This window comes from Brachypodium distachyon, chromosome 3 (assembly GCF_000005505.3).
Source record: "Brachypodium distachyon strain Bd21 chromosome 3, Brachypodium_distachyon_v3.0, whole genome shotgun sequence".
NCBI lineage: Eukaryota > Viridiplantae > Streptophyta > Magnoliopsida > Poales > Poaceae > Brachypodium > Brachypodium distachyon.
This window is the reverse complement of record NC_016133.3, coordinates 13,973,626-13,989,996: the sequence shown is the minus strand read 5'-3', so window position 1 is coordinate 13,989,996 and position 16,371 is coordinate 13,973,626. Positions and strand designations below refer to the sequence as shown.

At 47.4% G+C, this 16,371-nt stretch overlaps 2 protein-coding genes across 2 annotated transcripts; one reads left to right on the top strand and one right to left on the bottom strand.

Moving 5' to 3' along the window:
- The first annotated feature begins 203 nt into the window (after positions 1 to 203).
- On the top strand, positions 204 to 5,788 carry LOC100835114. The gene is made up of 6 exons (XM_024461364.1): positions 204 to 1,490; positions 2,166 to 2,846; positions 3,263 to 3,988; positions 4,074 to 4,186; positions 4,438 to 4,468; positions 4,743 to 5,788. The coding sequence occupies exons 1-6, from the start codon at positions 807 to 809 to the stop codon at positions 5,508 to 5,510; spliced, it is 3,003 nt and encodes a 1,000-aa protein (XP_024317132.1). The 5' UTR covers positions 204 to 806; the 3' UTR covers positions 5,511 to 5,788.
- A 251-nt stretch (positions 5,789 to 6,039) lies between these two features.
- LOC100834809 (nuclear transcription factor Y subunit B-3) lies at positions 6,040 to 7,781 on the bottom strand. Its single transcript, XM_003571370.4, has one exon. The coding sequence runs from the start codon at positions 7,069 to 7,071 to the stop codon at positions 6,340 to 6,342; it is 732 nt and encodes a 243-aa protein (XP_003571418.1). The 5' UTR covers positions 7,072 to 7,781; the 3' UTR covers positions 6,040 to 6,339.
- Positions 7,782 to 16,371: the final 8,590 nt, after the last annotated feature.

The window sequence follows — 16,371 nt, the reverse complement described above, 5'->3', positions numbered from 1 at the left end:
TCTTTGTTTTTCCTTTTTTTTATGATATGAAGCTATCCTTTGTGCACTGTGTCCGTGAAGCAAATTGTTGCTCATGAGCTGGCTAGGTTCTCCCCATCCTCCTCAGGTTACCTTGAAGATAAACGTAATTGTGTTGTATTTCTTCTATCGAAGGACGTAACACTTCTAACTGATGAATGAAGACGTATTTCACTGCAAGAAAAAGTTGCCGGACGGGCAACTCGATTTGATATCCGATGTACTTATAGTGCCCTGGGAGTTAATTACGCGATCAGTGGCTTAATTTTGAGAGTATTGAAATATGATGTCCTTGTTTATATCCGTGTGTGACTACGGGACAAAAAAATACATGATGATAGAGCCATCAATCAATCGAGTAGTTGTTTTCTTTTCGACAAGGCGATCCCCTTTATTGCGTGCCTCTGTTTCCTTTTCTGTGTGTCATGTGTCTCTTCACTTGCACGACACTGATTGATTTTCTGTAAATTTCTCAATTTTCTGAACGAGTTGAATTTACGACCTTTTTTTTCTCCTCGACTACTGTGAACTGCTCAATTTGTGCTGAAATCAAACATTATTGTCAGGACATCAACTTTGTTTTCCTGTTATTTTTTTCAACTTTTTCCAGACAGTTTGAATTTTCAGTCAACACTTGAGCCAGACAGGGACATTCACGCCAGCAGAAGCATATAGTATCGTGTTGCTCGGCCGGCCACCGCTCAAATCCAAGGCCACCATCGTTTCTTTCAAGCGGCGACCACCTCCAAGCTCCAACTTGCTCAGCCACTCTGATCGCCGCCAAATTAATGATGCCGCCGTCCATCAAGATCGTCGAGGCCACCTGCGTCGTGGCGCCGCCAGCGGCAGCTGGCGAGTCCTCCTCGCGGCCGCCGCTCATCAAGCTATCCGCGCTGGGCGCGCAGTGGCTCGTCGTCCCGCTCATCCAGCGCGTGCTCATCTTCGTCGACAACGGCGACGGTGATCACCCACCCTTCGCGTCCAGGGTCGCTTCCCTCCGCGCGTCCCTGGCGTACACACTCGCGCGGTTGCCCCCGCTCGGCGGCAGGATCGTCTTCCTGCCGTCCACCGGCGACGCCGCCATCGACTGCTGCGCCTCCGACGGAGTCCGCTTCGTGGTCGCCGAGAGCGCGGACGCGGACGCCGCGAGGCTGGCCGGGGACGCCGACCACGACGTGGGCGCGTTCAAGCAGCTCGTCCCGGAGCTCGAGACGGGCGCGCTCCCGGCGGAGGTGCTCGCCGTGCAGGTGACGCGGCTCAAGGGCGGCGCCGCGGTCGGCGTGGCGATGCACCACGCCGTGGTCGACGGCCGGTCCGTCTGGACGTTCCTGGAGGCGTGGGCGGCGGCTTGCCGCGGGGACGACGCCGACGCGTCGGCGACGCCAGTGTTCGATTGCTCGGCGGTCGCGCTGCCCGGCGGCGAGGAGCTCGCGCGGAGCACGCTGCGCAAGTACACGCCCGATCTGCCACTGGTAAAGTTCCTCCTCTAATATCAGATTGATTCGTACATTTCTCGGATCGATATTCGTACCTGCGGTTCAATTTTGGACCTTGTACCACCATCTGATTGTTCTTTCTATTTAAAATTTAAACAAACCCCTTGCTCTACTGAGTGGTGAAAAAAAGAATCCACTTTTGATGATGGGCCGTACGGAACAAGAGGAAAAATATGTACACACCGATGCTTAGGTTTGTTGACGAATATTTTGGGTTGAGTGAGTCGAGATTTTGTTTCGATCAGCATGGCTATTACTTAATCGCCTTAATTTGTTTTGATCGATGCTAACCGAAACACTAATGCATGCCCTAAAAAACAGTAACAATGCAGCAAGTGGTTTTTCTTTTGGATTATATTTTTGAAAAAAAATCTACAGAATCTCATAATATAATTTTTTTAAAGGGCAAGAGAATCTTTAATATAAGTTTTTTGAGAAAATAATATATAACTCGTCTCTCAACTTGTCAAAAACTACACAAACGGCCACTCAATTTTTTTTGCCGTATATTTATCGTCCGCCAACTTTCGAAGTCACACCAATAGCCTCTGCCTCTCAACAAGTGGTTTCCAAAGACGAGCGAAGCAGGCTTTCACGGCCTTCTTCTAACATTCTTTCATGGGGCCGTTCCCCGGCGGCGTGCATATGCAGGTGGCGCGAACGGAATGGCCCTTCATCCAGAATCTCCCCCGCCGGACCTTCGCCGTGACCGCGCAACAAATGCGCGATCTGAAGCAGCGCATCGTCACTGACCTGAGCACTCCCTCATCGGCGCAGACCGCCGCCGCGCCGCCATCATCTAGCTTCGTGGCCGTGGCGGCGCTCACGTGGGCGTCTTTCGTCCGGTCCAAGCACCCGTCCACCATCTCCCCCGACGACGACGTCTACCTCTTCGTCTACGTCGACTGCCGGGGCCGCCGCAGCATCGGCATGGACCCGCCGGTGAGCGAGAGCTACTTCGGGGCGTGCATCACGGGGTGCATCGCCAAGGCCACGGCCCGGGACGTCCTGGCCGACGACGGCGTCTCCGCCGCCGCCGCGGCCGTGCAGGCGGAGGTCCGGCGGGCGGCGGAGGACCCGCTGGCCATGTGGGACTGGCTGGGGGTGGCGCTGGCGTTGCCATTGGAAAGGCTGGTGAGCATGAACGGGTCGACGCGGTTCCCGGCGTATGAGGCGACTGACTTCGGGTGGGGGAAGCCCAGCAGGACGGAGCTCGTCACCATGAACCGGAGCGGCCAAGTGGTGCTCGTCGCTGCCAAGGGCGGCGGCTTGCAGGCGTCCGTGTGCATGGAACCGGAGCACATGGACGCGTTCAGCTCGCATTTTCTTAATTTCTTCTAAGGTTGGGGATTTGATTAATCATCCATGTGTATGCGGCCGACGACACATATACCGTATCGACTATGGCGCCACGGTTTGATTGAAATAAGCATGAGGATTATTCATGGAGCCGTCATGTTCGAAATCAAACGGAGGAGTATCTCGTATTTGAGGGACTTGAGTTCCATAATTTCAAGTCATTTTTGTTTGTTCAATGGTGTTTAATCACCTTTTTATTTTGGTTTACTTCTTTTTTGTCCTAATATTTTGTTTCCACCCGATTGATTGAATGAAAAAAGAAGATCACCCTAATTAATTGTGTGGCACGAGTTTTATCGTACGTGGAGCATTCCCGGTCTTGGAATCCTTGCTCGATCAGTGCTAGCCGGTAGGTGACCGCTCAACTCGAAGGACAATCAAAATTCCAGAGAGCCATCTTTTCCTCGTACAGCCGAACCCTGCTCTCCTCGACACGCACGGCCATGCCGTCGTCCACCAAGATCCTCGAGGTCCACCGCGTCGTGGTGCCGCCCGCAACGGGCGAGTCCCCGCCGCCGCCGCTCCTCAAGCTATCCGCGCTGGACGCGCCGTGGCTCCTCGTCCCGCTCATCCAGCGCCTGCTCCTCTTCGTCGACTCCGACGCCGGCCAGGACAAGCTCCCGCCGTTCGCGTCCCTGGCGGCCACGCTCGCGCGGTTCCCGCCGCTCGCCGGGCGGATCGTGCACCTGCCGGACACCGGCGACGCCGCCATCGACTGCTCCTCCGAGGAAGCTCTGGACCGAGGAGTGCGCTTCGTGGTCACCGAGTGCCTGGGCTCGGACGCGGCGACGCTGGCCGGGGACGCCGACCACGACGTGGCCGCGTTCAAGCGGCTCGTCCCGGAGCTCGAGACGGGCGCGCTCCCGGCGGAGGCCATGGCCGTGCAGGTCACGCGGCTCAAAGGCGGCGTCGCGGTCGGCGTGGCGATGCACCACGCCGTGGTCGACGGCCGCTCCGTCTGGACGTTCCTCGAGGCCTGGGCCGCGGCTTGCCGCGGGGACGGCGCCGCCGTGGGGACGAATTTACCGGTGTTCGACCGCGCGGCGATGGCGCTCCCCGGCGGCGAGGAGCTCGCCCGGAGCACGCTCCGCAAGTACACGCCAGATCTCCCAGCGGTATGTTAATTTCCTTCCTTAATTTTTCCTAAACAAAGGCAGCCTTAGATTTGACTTGAACAGCGTTCTGAACCTGTTTTGAAAGAAAACTTCAAGAACTGAGAGACCCGGCAAATTCAAGGTTTGGCTGAGTACTTCCATCATGTGGTTGGTTCCAGAATGCAAATTCAAGCCGGGCCCGATGCTTGGGTTTGAGCCGTACACGTGGCTGAATTAGTAATGCAGCTTTTTCACGGACGGTGGAGGATACATTAAGTTGGATGGTTCAGGCGAGATTAGGACCCGGCAACTTGGTACCCGCATTGCTACTTACAGCTTACTCGTTCCGATGAGTGCTAAACAATAGTACTCCCTGACCATGATGGCTTCATTGTTGCATGTCGGTTATGTTTAGGGTATTTTCATTGAGGTTTGCTAACAATTAGTTATACTAGTAATTGTTTTTGCAGTTTGATTTTATTTCAAAAATTATGTTTAGGAGTATATAGATACGCTGAGAGTATAATTATTAGCACGGGAAAATTATAGCAACAATTAGGCCATGAGGAGACCTGGTCTCTACTCCAAGCTGAAATGCCACATCCATCTTGTGCCATCCACTGCATTATAATCTGCTTTGAGATTATTTTTAAATGTTAATCTGTCCACATGGCATAACATGCAGATAAAAGGCCATTGCTATTTTTATTTTCCCCGTCCTGCATTGATCGGTGGGCTAGGCTCAATTCAGATAAAAGGCCATTGTTATTTTTAGTCAGGGTTTCACGGCCCAATTAAGAACGGCCCTTTTATTTTTCCTACTAACATTCTTCTCCGACGCTCCCGGGCCGTACGCATGCAGGTGGTGCAGTGGCCCCTCACCCGGATCCTCCCCCGCCGGACCTTCACCGTAACCGCGCACCACATGCTACGCCTGAAGCATCGGATCACCGCGCTCACGAGCTCGTCGTCGACTGCGGCACCATCCAGCTTCGCGTCCATCGCCGCGCTCGCCTGGGTGTCCTTCGTCCGGTCCAAGCACCCGGCCACTATCTCCGCCGACCACGACGTATACCTCTTCGTCTACATCGACTGCCGTGGGCGGCGCGCCATCGAGCCGCCGGTGAGCGAGGACTACTTTGGGACGTGCATCACCGGGTGCCTCATCAGGGAAGAGGCACGGGACCTCCTCGATGATAAGGACGGCGCGGGGATCGCCGCGGCCGCGACGGCGGTGCGGGAGGGGGTCCGGCGGGCGACGGAGGACCCACTCGCGTCGTGGGACTGGATGTCACTGGCGTCGTCGTCGTTGCCCCAAGACCGGGTGGTGAGCATGAACGGGTCGACGCGGTTCTCGGCATACGAGGCGACCGACTTCGGGTGGGGAGCGCCGTGCAGGACGGAGCTGGTCACCATGAACCACGGCGGGCAGGTGGTGCTCGTCGCGGCCAAGGGCGGCAGCGGCGGCGTGCAGGCGTCCGTGTGCATGGAACCGGAGCACATGGACGCGTTCAGCTCGCATTTTCTCAACTCCCTGGATTGATTTGATTTGCGTGAACGATTCCATAGACATTTGTATCTGAAAAGATCGTATCTTCAGTGGAAAACATCGTCTCGAAAATATTTTCTTGACACAATTCCGTACTTCAGCCCAAGTATACATGTTAACGATGGGCACTTACTGCCCCGGCCCGGCCCAGTAAGGTCCACTGGCCTAATAGGCCTATTGACACAAACGGAGAGGGAAAAAATGTCCGTCAATGGCGCCCACGAGGCCTGTTAATACGATATGAGAGGAATTGCTCAAATGTTCGCCGAGCAGCGTTTTTCTCGTTTTGTACACCAGCACTATCGAAAAAGAACGGACATGACACCTTAATCCGTTTGCATCTTGTTTTTGGTTTACGGAAAAAAAATCGTAAAATGTTTATACTTCTTCGGTCCAACAAAACATGTCTCAATTTTGACTGAAATTGAATGCATCTATGTACTAAGTCACGTCTATAGATGCATTTAAAATTTGACAAACCGGAGATATCTTAAAAAATCAGCAGTCTTTCGCATACTAGCCAGAGAGAAAGTCCATATTCAATTCAGAGGCCTGACGATGTCGTGATTAGGATTGCAGGGGAAAATGCAAGAGAGAGTATTGCGCCGGGACGGCAGGAAGCAACTCAAATATATACTACAGTAATTTAAACCAGCTCATGTAAGAAAACGGAATCATCAGGGCACTTATAATACTCTCCTAATTGTAAGGCATTTTGGTAAGCTAACAACAATAAGCAGCAGCGATCAGCATATCGAGCATCTTCAGTCTTAATCTCCGTTCTGGTGGAGGTGACCGCCGCCGGCGCTGTTCTCCTAATTGACTACCATTGCACGCCATGGTGGAGGTGACCGCCGCCGGCGCTGTTCTCCTCCTGATCGCCGCCGCCGAACCGCTGAAACCCTTCTCCTCCACCACCATACGCCCTCCTCCCATTATTCCCCGCCGCCCCGTAATACATCGCCGCCGTCCCAACAGCACCAAACCCCATCATAAGCCCCACATCCCCCCCTTCCTGCCCCTGATTCTGATTCTGCAGCACTCCAGACGACCCACCGACAGAGACCAGCGACGAATTCGCGTCATCGTCTCCGCCGCCGCCATGCCTCGACGCACAGCCGCCGCCTTGCACGGAGGCGGCCTTCTCGCCTTCGGCTTCCCGGTACCTGCCGAGGTAGGCCTTGAGGGGCGCGACGTAGGCCTCGAATCCCAGCGTGGTCATGGCCCAGAGCAGGTCGTCGCCGTTGATGGTCTTGCGCTTCTCGCGCTGGCACTTGTCGGAGGCCTCGCCGGTGACGAAGCTGATGAACTCCGAGACGCACTCCTGCACCGTCTCCTTGGCCTCCTTGGAGATCTTGGCGTTCGCCGGCAGGGACCGCTTCATGATGCGGCTCACGTTCGCGATCGGCAGGAACCGGTCTTGCTCTTTTGCAGGCGAGTCGCCGCCGATGCCGATGCCGCCGGCTGCCATTGTGGCTGCCAGGCCGGACTCGTTGTCCGACGGCGGGCTGCCCTCCGGGCTCAGCTGCTGCTGCCCGTAGCTCTTCCTCTTCATGGAGTCCGGATTAATGTGTGCGCGGCCGCTAGCTAGAATTGCAGTAGCAGCAATCGAGTGGGGGAGGAGGTATGGTCTATGGATGGATGGAGCTGCGGGTTGATGTGGTTTTAAAGGGTGGGAGAGAAGAGATGATGCGAGTGGGAGGACGGCATCGATGCCGACGCGTTTCTGGCTTTTAGCTTACAATACGATTTATAAGGATCGTAGGAGCTAGAGTTACTTTGTCTAATTAAGGCATCAGGTACCTATTTTACACCAACAAGCTACACTTTTTTGCTATATAATAGTACCACAGATGTTTCAAAATATAATACTGATGGGTTCGTCGCATGAAAAATAAAAAAATTCCTACGAAAAATGCGGAAAAAACTCAAGATCATATCTACTAGATGTGAGTGACGAGAGGTATAATGACCATCATACCCTCGTAGACCACAAAGCATTACGATCACGGGATCGTTGTTGGCGTAGTGGTACTTTCGATGAGATCGATCTCAATGCCGAACGTACGGCACCTCATTGGTATCCACACGTACGGCTTGATGTCGTCTCCTACTTCTTGATCCAGCAAGACGAGGGGGAGAGGTTGACGAGATCCCGACAGCACGACGGCATGGTGTAGGATATGGTGGAGAGCTCTGCGGGCAGGACTCGCTGCGCACGGGAGAGAAGGAGAGGGGCTCAGGGGAGAGAGATCCAGCTGAGAGCTTGGTGTGTTCTCCTCCTGCCCCTCCCCTCTATTTATATAGCGGTGGTGGTCAGGATTTGCCCCTCCTCCAAGAAGAGGCTAGGGCCGGCTAGGTGAGTCCCGGAAGGATTCCTCCTTCTGCCCGGCCTCCCGACGCACGTGGTTCTCCACCGTACGGTGGTTTCCACCACGTGGTGGAGTCCCCCACATTTCCTCTCTCCTAATGGGCCTAGGACCATTAGGGGATAATTATTTAAATTTGCTTCAATTAATTCATATAGAAACCCAATTAAATTCTCAGAAATATTCCGGAACATTTCAGAACCTTCTGAGAACTTCTTGAAACCTTCTAAAATATTCCCGGTCAATACCGAAAATACCCCGAACTTTTTCGGAACCCTGAAACAGCTTTTCCTTATATAAATCTTTATCTCCGGACCATTCCGAAGCTCCTCGTGATGTCCTGGATCCCATCCGAGACTCCGAATCAATATTCGATATCACCATCTATTATCTCATCAAACCCTAGCGACATTAAGCGTTAAGTTTGTGACCCTACGGGTTCGAGAACATGTGGACATGATCATATCAATAACCAACAGCGGGACCTGGATGTCCATAATAGTTCCCACATATTCCACGAAGATCTCATCGGTTGAACCACGATGTCAAGGATTCAATTAATCCGGTATCCAATTCCCTCTGTCTCGCGATATATTACTTGCCCGAGATTTGATCGTCGGTATCACCATACCTAGTTCAATCTCGTTACCGGCAAGTTCTCTTTACTTGTGCCGCAATATAATATCCCCGTGACTAAACACATTAGTCACATGCTTGCAAGCTCGTTAGGATGTTATATTACCGAGAGGGCCTAGAGATATCTCTCCGTCACATGGAGTGACAAATCCTAGTCTTGATCCATACAACCCAACAAGCACCTTTCGAGATACCTGAAGAACACCTTTATGATCACCTAGTTACGAGTTGACGGTTGATGTACACAAAGTATTATTCCGGTACTAGAGAGTGGCATGATCTCATGGTTTAAGGAAATGATACTTGACATAATGAAAGCATTAGCAATTTAAACTTAAGTGACACGATCAAAAGTTATGCTTAGGTTGGGTCTGTCCATCACATCATTCTTCTAATGATATGACCTCGTTAATAAACGACAACACATGTCTATGGTTAGAAAACCTTAACCATCTTTTAATCAACGAGCTAATCTAGTAGAGGCGTATTAGGACACGGTATTTGTTTATTTATCCACACATGTATTTAGTTTCCTGTTAATACAATTATAGCATGAATAATAAACATTTATCAAGAACAAGGAAATATGATAATAACAAATTTATTATTGCCTCTAGGGCATATTTCCAACAAATACGTCTTTGTATGTTATAATCCTATTTGGCGTACCAAAACGTCTTATATTTTGAAACAGAGATAGCATACGTTTTGATTTGCGATACATATGTTCCTCGTAACACGCCTTAAACATCATTCTCACATGCTAATTTTAAGATAACGTGTACCCTTCCTTCTCATGCTTTTATTCCAGCACATTAGCACCCGTACCCAGTGACTCGACTTCCATATCTTGTCCATCGATCTCATATAGCTTGTTGATTTTGGATGCTCAGATTATCATCTCCCGCTGATCATATCGATGTTTCAACTTCTGCCATCATCAACATCCTTCGTTTGGCCACTCCACCTCACTGCAACACGCTTATTATACTATATATAATTAATACAAGCCCGTCACAAGAACAAAAAAAACATGTATTGGAGGGTTGGACTTAATTGGTACCCTCAAAACCCTAACTACATCGGATCACGATGGACTCGAAGATCGTCCACAAAATCATTCTCTTAATTTGCGCCACAAAATCCCGAAGCTTATTCGGTTGCATAGCACGATGTCACGTCAAGAAATAGTATCTAGGGAAACATTGTGGTTCCTAGGCGGCTATAGGCCAATGGAAAGGGCATCAAGTACATTAGTGGCACTGATGCCCCGCAACCTTTTTTACCCAAAAAAGAGGGGATCATCCCATGCTTAATTGACTCCAGAGTCCAAACACAGAAGAAACGTAAGCTCAAAGCTTTTACGTATTAGCTAAAGACGATATCGATGGAGAAATCCATATTATTGTGGAATTCCTGTTATTAGAGTACTTGAAGTGTATATATATGGGCGTGACTGCAAAAGTTTTGCATTATTGTGGGATGTGCAGGAAAAGAAAGGACAATTTTTAAAGCACACATAAAGTTGCGCTTTTTTAGCTTCCCATGCGTGTCATTGTGTATATATGGAGAATACAAATCAACATATTCTTTTCGCTTAATCCAAAAATGGCATAGCTATGATCATTAATATCCACACATGAGCGCCTTCTCGAGATTTCTTTTGGATTTCTCTTAGAGGATTTTGTTCTAAATAAGATATTACACGTATGTGTCCGTTTAAGAAACCTATTTCCGTATATATATAATAGCTTCAAAGAACGCTATATATGGTTCGACAAATCTGCGTGCCTGCAAATATCGTCTGAAATTCCTCTTTTGTCGAAAAAAGGAAAAGAAGTAGCAACGACGTGCGTTTTATATCCAATAGGATTGTACTTTATAGGCTGTCTCAGATATTTTTATCCCCGTCACTTTTCTATATTTCTGTGGATCTTCATGCAACCATCTTTTTCTTCATATATTTCTGTGGAGTACTGAAAAAGGTGCAGTTAGATTTTGCTAATATTGCAAAAAAAAAATTCGATTAATTTCTTTGTTCTGTTTGATCCAGAGATCTGCCATGGATTCGACATAATTTTTTTCAGAACTCCTGTTTGAAGCTAAAGTGGTCTGCTGCATTTGTTTATCTTTTGTTCATTAGATTCCAAAAAATATCTTGGATCGAACCATCGGTATAGTATCTTGTGCATTTTCATAAAAGGGCAGGACAAAGTGCAAAAGGGTCCTTGAGAGAGAGATGCCGGTCTTATCCTTTTCTTTTCTTCTTCTTTTCCAGTTTCAAATATTCGAGCCATCACATCGCTCAATAATAGAAGAATATTATTATGTCTGCAGGCAACTTGGGTTCCGGCGGCGAGTGATCGATTAAGCTAGCATACTTCTTATGTACAGTCAAAAATAAAAGAAGTTAGCATTCTCCAGCCAGGATGATCAGCTAGCTTAAAAGTCTGATTAAATTAATTAGTCGTTTCAGCTGCAGGCTTTGCATTAGCTAGTACTCCGTAGTATGAAAAAGGAAAGATGCTGTCGATTACGCCTTAATTTGGATGGGTTTGACTTGCAAACGGGTGATTAGTTTTAGCGGCCGGAGATTTCTCGTATTGAAATATGCAAGTAAAGTGGAGCGTCCGCCATTTGTCAAGCTCCAGAGAAAGGGAGCCTGCCGTTGTTGCTTGTCTTAAGTGCTTAGATGTACGCCGGTTCTTGGCTGTTTAATTTAGACGATCATAGGCATCCGTACTTTGGGGGAATTTGATTACGAACCGAGTAAGTACTTGTTTAGGTTAGACCTGTTCGTGGCGAAGCTTTGCTTCTGACTGATGGTGAAACCCTTGGAGCTTTTTGGGAAATACTGTACTTCCTTTCCGTTTGTGTAGCTACAATTTAGACTTTGACACAGTACCTAATATGCATCTTTTGACCGTTATCTTTTACATGCATATATGCTAGCGAAAAAAATAATACAGGGAGAGTAGATAGTTATATTCAACGATACTTTCAAAACACATTGATTATATATAAAGTCACTAATATAATTACCTTTGACATAAAAGTATTATGACGGAAACATAAAAGTATTACTCTTCCTCCGTTTCTAAATACTTGTCGCTGTTTTAGTGCAAGTTTGGAAAAAAATGCGTTCTCAAACGGCACCTATATTTCCGACTAGGAAAACGGGTTGCAAACAACATGGATCAAACACCACTACCCTAATGTGCTTCTGAGTCGCAAGTCAACATCCCCTGAAGCCAGGCTCCCTGTCTTGGGAAGTATTTGGATTGAAGTTCAATTCATCCTCAATCCTTTTCGTTCTTTTCCTTTTTTGAGAGGATTTTCGTTCTTTTCCAATTTCCATGTAACCGAACGGCCCGTTTTAGAAAACTGGATATGGTTATTCGTGGGCCAAAACTGGAAACCGTCACGTTTCACTGGCACAGACCCATTCTAGCACTCCTTGAGTTAATCCGGAGCCTGCGCAAACCCGTGAGAAATTGATATATGGGCCAAAATGCATACATACTTGCGAGCCCAAAGAGGCCCAAATTAAATCCAATACCTGGCTAAACGTTGTTGTTAGTGTTGATTGTTGCTACTAAAAAGGTTGTTATTGTTGAATGACGGACTGCTAATGCTGTTTGTTGATTGTCGAATTTTTTCATGTTGCTACTGCAGGTCCGCTACTGCTGTCGTTGGGAAAATCCTTGAAATTGAATGGGCCGAAACTAAGCTCCTGAACCTGTAGCATTAACATGCCAAAGCCCAAAAGCAGCCCGATAGAGAAAAACTGGGGCAGCAGAGTCATTAGAAAGAACAAGTTTTTTTTCCCTTCAAGTTAGCGACATCCGAAAGCTCGATCGAGATCCTGTACTCTTCCCAAAGGAGTACTGGTATATGCACTTAGAGCTAAGATTATGAATAATAGTTTAGCTTGCTGCTGGCTATAAGAGCATCCTCAACAAGAGGTACTATAGGGATACCAAGAAATAAATGATCAATGTGGAAGAGAGATTAATATCACATCTAAGTAGTGGTTACTTGAAGAATTAACATGTATTATACGGATACCAAGACGCAAAAAAGGATGACATGTGGGCCCATCAAGAAAAAGAAATTAATAAGAAAAAAGAAAACATATTAAAAAATGGAGAGAAGAATTTTAGTATCAACCACCATTAGAAATGCTCTAAGTTTTTGCCATGTCATCTTTAGCTAACATATAGCTAGCATGTATAATAAGATGGATATAAGAATGTGCTACTTTATTATAAGGAGGTTCACATTTTAGTCTCATAGAGTGCCTAGGAGCACGTGCTGCAGCTGGCTATTAGATAGTATCCCACCTCTCTTCTGCTTTACTTTTCCCGAAAGGCGCTCCTTTCCTTGGTACCTTGGGCTTTTCTGAACCCACAAGCTTTGTCTAAGCACGTGGCAAGAACATTCTAAAGCAACCTGATAAGTACAGTGGAGTGTTATTAACTATTAAGTCATGCGGCTCAACATCGACTATGCTTTAGTTAAAGGATTAATTGCAAGGAATGGAGGAGCCATGTGATATTGTATTTTCAGAAACTATCTTTTAAGAACAATTTTGCGCCCGGTCAACTTATTGACTTGGGATTATACTATGATTAGTCCAGTCCGATGATGCTGGCAAGCTCGGAGATACTGGATGTCGATCAACGTGGGCGAATGATTCTAGCTCAACTCCCAGCTAATCTGCTTGCCATAATCCGCATCAATCAAATCCATGGATTAGTTTTTTTTAAGGATACCTTGTGGACGTTGATAACTAACATAGGATCTACGCCTTGTAACCTCATTGTTCCGTCTAAATATTTCTCGGTTCTATTGGCGATATCACTAACCACTCCTCGACAAACCACACACACACACACACACACACACACACACACACACACACACACACACACACACACACACACACACACACATATATATATATTATAAACCGAGGTTGCTCCCACGAAGATCTTATTACTTAATGTCAACTCGCCCCTCCAAAATTGCCGCGTACTCCATCTCACAAGTCAGAAATCACAACTAGCCGTGATAGATCGACTTGAATATTAGGGGTCTAGTTTTCCCAAGATGAACATTAAAATTGTCTGTTCAATATGACGAGATGCCTCCATTTTCTCTACATGCATACGTCAACAAGACAACGGATATGGATGCCAAAAGTTAGGGTATATAAAAAGCATGGACAAAGAAAGATATGTAATTTTTAGATATTTTAGAATCTTATATTCCACTTGCCACAAAAGTAGGAAAAGTAATCGATCAACACAGGGGACACACAACCCTATCCTCCAAGAGTTCAAGCCACCTGATACCTAGTTAGCGTTGATAACCGCAGCGATATATATACTCCATTGCAAAACTATCATTCCTAGTTTTGGTGTTTCTATCCTGAAACACGCTGTTCCCTCTCTTAGAAAATACCTTAGCATTAAATAATTTCTCCTACCATTGCATATTTTGATGGACAATGATCTACTCCATCCGATCCATAACAAGTGTCGTCGCTGATTTAGTATAGTTGTGTACTTCCTCCGTCCACACAAAATCTGTCTCAAATTTGTGAAAAATTGGATGAATCTAGATATGACTTAGTATATATATGCATTCAAATTTGGTAAAAGTTGATACATCTTTTGCTGGACGCAGGAGTACTAAATTTGAGAGGTCCAATTTATAAGAGAAACATTAATTTGAGTATTTTTGTCCATTTAGTATGCATGAGATGTACTGTTAATTTATTCACTGGATCAATCTATCAGCAACCCGGGATATATATATAGTTGAGTATCTAAAAAAAGCGTAGATAAAAAAGATAGTATACCACTTGGTTTCTTGGAATCATGTTCCGTAGAAAGTAAGAAAATGATTTATCTCTTTCTCTTTCGCAACTTTTTAGTTTTTTCCTTCAAAAAAAATCCTTCAAAAACAGAAAATGATTTATCTCTTTCTCATATCTTTTTCGCATCTTTTTAGTATTTTTCTTAGCGAGGTTCTCATGCTAAGGCCAATGTACGACTTTATTGTGAGCGCTACAGGGTAAATTATTCGCTAGTACTACGAGCGTGGATTGGATTTCTTTCCTATTCTTTGAGTTGACAATCCCACTTGGTAAATGATCCTTTTTTTTAAGCGCTCCTTGTTCATTTCACGGTACGTATAACATGAACCTCTGCTCCAGCCTCCCGTTACTGTACAGCCAGCATCACAACACAGCTGTGAAATCGCAACCGCACATGCGTGCGTGGCCCATATCTGTCCGTCGATTGGATGGACCCAGGTAGTGCTAGTAGCAGCAAAGCAGTTGCCATCTGCAATTCACCGTCGTACACAAACGGCGGCTGCATCCTGCATGCACACGAGCACACGCCCAACCCCAGTAGGTGGGTACTGTAGTACGGAGTAGCCCCGTTCCGTTCCGATCTTGAATGCAGGGGGGTGAGGCAAGTACTAGGAGGAGTAGTAGCTTCCAGGAGGAGGGGGGCCACGAACGGAAACGGAAGAGAAGAGGTGGGGGCAGCTTTGACCGGATCCCGTGCGGGTTCAGGCTCGCTCGCTTGGGTCACTGGGTCTGGGAACGTGCGCAGTACTCCTACTAGTACATCCTCCTCCGGATGATTCAGCTTTTGACCAAGATCTTTCTTCGAAGAACCTGCTATCAGATCCGTACTAGCAGTAGCAGTACCAGTGGCATGGTTGGCTTTCAAAACTACGGTGTATAAACCATGTGGTAAACGTGGAAAGATACTACAGTAGCATAATTTTTTGTTGTTAACTACAATTTTTCTAAAATTTGATCAAGTTTATAGTAAAAGATACTAACCACTATACCAAATTGCTATAGTATGGAACATGACGGATTTAATGATTTTGATTCGGCATTTTAGATATTGGCAACCAACTTTTTTACAAATTTGGTTAAACTCTAGAAAGTTTGATTTGATCGACATTTATACGCCTTGTATTTGTCAACAAAGGAGCATCTTTTTTTTTGCGTTACGGATTGCCATGAGCGGCTTTTCGCAACATCATGTTAGTCTGCAAACCATCGAAACTCTGTCGTCTAATTCAACCTCAAAGAGTTTGACGAGATAAATGGTACCAAGTATTGTGTTTTACTTTTCTAACCCCGGAGCATCTATTCAACGAAATACAAATGGTATCGCACAAGAAATATACCATTAGTTGTATTCGAAAGAAGTTTTAACCACATAATTTTTTTGACGATACAAGAATACGCTATTCTCCAAGACAATGACATCGTGTTTCCTGTGTTTTACATTTCTACCCAACGTGCTACTAGGCTTGCGCTTACCGTTTACTACTCCACGGTAACCCAGAACTTGGCTGCCCGCGCCCGCTGTTCGGCCGGCCTCACGGGATCCCACCGTACTACCTCGGCCCAAGCCCAGATGGGCGCATCCCTCAACCCCGTTCCGTTCCGTTGACCCCGTTCCTCCGTCCCGTCGCCATCACGGCATCACGGATGGATGCAACTGCATGCCACATCTCATCTCGGGTAATTAATCCACCCATCCACGGATTAAATAACAACACCGTCATCAAATCCAAAAATAAACACTCCTACTCCGCGTCGTGTCTCATTCAGCAAAGAGAAGGGAACCGCGATAAAAGCAGCGGAAGCCCCGGAAAAAAAGTCGCCGAAAAGAGGAGGAGAGAGCGGAGGCGGGGATCGGGTCGGGGAGAGGAGAGGAGAATAGGAGATCGAGGCGGCACGGCGGAGACCGGGCGTGGGGGAGGAGCCGCGGCGAGGAATCTTCGGGGGGGGGGGGGGGGGGGGGGGGAGC